The sequence below is a fragment of the Oryzias melastigma genome, linkage group LG19, assembly GCF_002922805.2.
Source record: "Oryzias melastigma strain HK-1 linkage group LG19, ASM292280v2, whole genome shotgun sequence".
Lineage (NCBI taxonomy): Eukaryota > Metazoa > Chordata > Actinopteri > Beloniformes > Adrianichthyidae > Oryzias > Oryzias melastigma.
Window position 1 is genome coordinate 20,177,501 of NC_050530.1, and position 4,821 is coordinate 20,182,321.

General features: G+C 40.7%; 1 protein-coding gene across 4 annotated transcripts in view; it reads left to right on the forward strand.

Moving 5' to 3' along the window:
• exoc6 (exocyst complex component 6) overlaps window positions 1-4,821 on the forward strand; it is a 28,808-nt gene continuing 23,987 nt past the window's right edge. For all 4 annotated transcript variants that reach the window (XM_024298128.2, XM_036217068.1, XM_036217069.1 and 1 more), the window contains exons 1-2: window positions 1-143; window positions 3,482-3,653. In XM_024298128.2, the coding sequence (XP_024153896.1) occupies window positions 46-143; window positions 3,482-3,653 (270 nt within the window). In that variant the 5' untranslated portion in view covers window positions 1-45. The remainder of the gene's footprint in view (window positions 144-3,481; window positions 3,654-4,821) is intronic.

Here is a 4,821-nt window from a genome sequence, read left to right on the forward strand (position 1 = left end):
CAGAGCAGCGGCCGCGCGCGCTGACCTCCGCTCTCCATAACAATCATGGCGGAGACGGAGATCCCGGAGTGCATAACGGAGCACGAGCGGATTCTGCAGGAAATCGAGAGCACCGACACGGCCTGCGTGGGTCCCACTCTTCGGTAAGGATGTTCTGCTCCGAGTCCCTGAAAAACACTTGATGCGGTCGCCGCTCGGGTATTTCCGCTATTTGCTGTAAACAGCAGCATAGCCTGTCTGCTAACGCTAGCTAAGGTAGCTAACATCATCGTCTGAGTTTTCAGCTAAAGGCTGATGCTAGCAGCAGCTAGCAGCGACCCGCTTCATTTATGGTTAAAACTGAAGCAGCAGAACCTTTCCGGGGGAAAGAGTCTGCTTCAGTCCGCTCTTCGGTTCTGATGGACGGTAGGTGTGGCTGTGGAACATCCCCGTTCAGCTGCTCTGCTGTCGGTGGCTAACAGCTAACTCATCATTTCAATGAGCTGTTTGTGGGAAACCGAGACATTGGACTGGACCGGGACTCTGTACTGCTCTGACGGTTCAGATGTTGTCGGTGAGCTGGGGGTGCACAGCTGGCCGGCTGGGGGGTCCGCTCCGGCCATGGGAGGGCCCTGCATCCGTGACAGGAGCTGTCAGTCATCCTGGCCTCAAAAACGTCCCTCCAGGCGCTGGTTCCTGTCAGAGGATGAAGCTTCTAAGGTTCTGGTTCTTCCAGTCACTCCAGACTGACACCGTTCAGCTCAGGTGTTAGAGGACAGGTGCAGGTTAAAACCCCTCTCTGATCACATTTGATCTGTTTTCACAGCGCTCCCAGTGACTTTAGTATTGATGTAACCATACATTTCAACAGTGGTTCAGTTCAATGTTTATGCTGATTTGATTCACTTCAGAGTTTGGTTCATTTTGAGTGACCCACAGACAGATTGATCTGGTTGGATCATAGGAATAGAAATCAATGACTTGATAAATCCTTACACCCCTAGTTAAGTAAGTAGGTAAAGTTTATTTATACAGCACTTTCCCAGAAAGCAGTCACAAAGTGCTTTACAGGATATGAGTAAAAAATACACAAAATATGTTGTAGGCGTGATTGTTGGCGCAAAGCAACTCCGCCCCCTTCCCCGCCCTGTTGAGAGCTCGGATCTTGTGTATTTTCTGTCACAACTATAAGTTTTTTTTAAACTGAGTTTCTTTTCCCCTCTGCTCCTCATTCTTAACATTTTGAATAATGAAATACTCAGAAATGCAATTTTGAGCTTAAGTTTGATCTGATTTCTTGGTTTATGTATAGGGCTGCCACGATTCAGCACCAAAAAAATCTACTTTTTTATATTTAGGTCAGTGAGACCAAAGCGTTATCTTTAGTTAAAAATAGTTTCTTGTTTCATATGCTAACCTCATTTAAATTAAATTTTGTTTTAATAGCAGAAATTAAAGTGGAATAAACTATCATCTTAATTGTCTTTATTTTTAGTTAGTTTAAAGCTAATGATGGTTAATATGAGTGTTTTACATCCACTCTGTGTATGAACTGATTAGTCGACTATTCTGAAAAAATAATCGGTATTTGACTGTAACCCATGTGGTGTACAGGAACAATTTATTGCTGCCCTAAGAGCAAACTAGAGTTATTCTAAACTCAGATTTAATCCATGGATTTCATGAACTATCCACACATCAGTGCAAATGAAGATTATTTCTTGTTTATTAAATTTCTTCTTAGTATTTTTCAAGGTTCAAAAATGTTTTCAAGATAAATAAAGTGGGATTTTCTTTACAGTTGTCCTGTTTTTTTATTGAAGATACATGTCTGAAATGATCTTTTTTTAAGTGTTTGTGTAAATGTAGAGAGAACACATTACACACAGACATGTTTGGATTTTACTAAAACATTGTTTTGAAAATTGGATTTTAGAAATCCCCTCTATGACCACTAGATGGAGCTGTTACTCCTGAAATACCATGATGTCATCCCTTGGCTGGTGACACGTCTTTTGATTCCCTCTTCAACTGATGCAGTAAAATTATTACTTTGAAGTTGTGGCTTCCTTACAATAACTATAACCCAGGAGTGAGGAAGAGTTCATACAGACTCACAAAGTGACCTCATAAAAGGAGAAAAACAAGAGGTTACATCCAGATTCATTCATAAAGTAAGAACAAATGAATGAAATTGTTGAGGTCAAAACCATGTCCCATTGGTCAAATGTGTAAAATAATGTATTGATTAGTTAAATACTACAAGCTGTGATGAGATTGTTTTAGAATTTGTGTAAACATTTAAGGTAACCATTTATCAGAGTGTTGTGATATGTATGATGATACATCTGAAATGTATTGTTCTGGTCTAGCTGATGATCTTTTATGATATTGATGAGCTTTATGAATATTACAGAAACTTGAGATTTATGAACAATTGATCAGCTTTAGTAAATAAAGATGTTTTATTTATGTTTTAGTTCAGCTGATGGTTCAGTCCATAAATCACATGAGGGGCCAAAATCCAAAACACACCTTAGGTCACTGGTCGAACAGGATAAATGTTTATTGAACTCTCTAAAACTACACTTTAAATATTTTAAAAACATAACATTTTAACATAATTATGAACTAGAAATATAACATTACCTGTGATAATGCTGGTGTGAATGCTGTAAGCTGAATGTTGTCGTTGAAGATTCTGAAACTGATAGCTGAAAATGCTGAAGCTGATAGCCAGCTGAAATATTAGCTAAATGCTAAATTAGCTTAAAAAAACTGAAGTAAATAAATGTACATTAGCAAAAACAACTAGCATGTAGCAGAAAAAAAATAGATAAACTTCAAAATAGCCTAAAAAAATGAAAAAAAGCTTAAATTAGCCAAAACAGCTATTGTGTAAATTTTCCCCTAACTCCAATACAATCTAAAAACTAAAAAAAAAAAGCCTAGATTAGCTGAAATATTGGATAAACTCCAAAATAGCCTAAATACTCTATAAAAATATATTTATACAAGTTAAACATAAGCTCAAGATAACATCGGGTTATTAATAACAATAAAATAAATGATCTGGAGGGCCGGATAGAATTACCTGGAGGGCCGGATCCGGCCCCCGGGCCTTGACTTTGAAACATGACATACAGAGTTCGTTTCTGTCCCACCTTCTGCTCAGTTTGTTTTAACATAAAACATCGTGTTAAAATGGGATTCTTTGTATTAGAATGAATGTTTGCTTCACTGGCGTTTCTGAAAAAGCTTATCAGATTAAAAGTTAGAGGATTTCAAACAATCTAAAGACCCATTCACGTTAAATCTGGGGGAAATCTCCTTCATTTTAACTTCATCTGGACTGACTTATTTGTGAGTTCACTAGAAGCTTGATTAGAGCTTCTGAAGCACACGTGGAAATGAACGACGAATGAAATGACGTGAATTAAATTTTTGTCTTTTTGCAGGACCTCTTTGTCTCACTCCTCTGTTTTCTCCTCTGTCTCCTCAGGTCTATTTACGATGACCAGCCCAACGCTCACAAGCGGTTCATGGAAAAGCTCGATACTCGGATAAGGAACCATGACCGGGAGATTGAAAAGATGTGCAACTTCCACCACCAGGGGTTTGTGGATGCCATCACGGAGCTCCTGAAGGTCCGGGCCGATGCCGAGAAGCTGATGGTAAGACCACACCTGTGCAGGTGATAGGTTATTGTAATGGTGATTCTCACTGCATGAAAGGTTAACATACTTTGTGCTACAACCGCCACTAAAGTTAAATTTTAAGTTTCAAAGGATCCAAAGTTTCCACTGCTGGACCTCAGAGTTTTTACAGTTCCAAATCTAAGTTACGAGGCATCTAAAACTGTGGAAGAGAACAGTTTCCTTTGCTGTTTGGAACTCTGCTCATGTGAAATGCTCTTGCAGAATGACATAAAGAAAGTGATTATCTCGTTGTTTCTCTGTTGGGAAGACTGTCATCCAAAAGCTGACTGGTCAAATGGGTCATGGCTCTGTGCCGCATGACAAGAGCTGAAAGTTCAAAAATCCACCTACAGAATTGAGAAGTTTGTCACTGAATCTGTGAGAAAGAGCCTGTCACAAGCCATTAAACCCCATGAAAGGCCCAGAGCTCCGCCGATGGGTTCAGGTCCCCGCTGCCTGGTTAATCTGAATTTGCCACCCTTTGTCCTTGCTCCTTCATGGACAATGAGCTGATTACAAAGCTGAGCAGCTGCAGGGAGGCAGGAAAAGTGGAAAGGGCATGAAGAGGGACGCAGAAAGAAAACCGCTTCAGCCGCGCTTCCAGGATAACATCTGAACCAAAGGAAAGACATCACCTTCATCCCTCACCCAGAGAAGGTCTGGATCCAGCCCCTCATCCTCATCCCTCTGTGCATTACCATCATCAGTGCACTGATGCTGACTGAAGGCCCACTGAGCTGAGAAGCAACTTGACTGGAAGGTAAAGAGTTCATAGAGAAGTGACAGAAACAGCAGGATGATGACAGATGTTTGGTGCCGCTCTGATCCTACAGCAGCGGTGTCTGCGTCCAGAGACGGGCCACAACTGATGAACTATCCCTCCTTTACTGCAGAATCCCTTCATGGTCCAAGAGAAAAAATATGGTGCACCAAAATGAATAGCTAGAAGTTCCTCCCCCTGCCGGTCGCAAAAAAAAACATGATTTGTGCCCAAAATCATTGGCTGGAAGTCCTCGACCAGAACCCCTCGTGGCCTTTTCCTCTTTTCTTCTCCCTTTTATCAACCCTGTTAAAATATTCAGCTTTTTCCACTGATTTAGCAACTGCTAAGTATTTCTAAACTAGTGGTCCTGACAAACTGGTG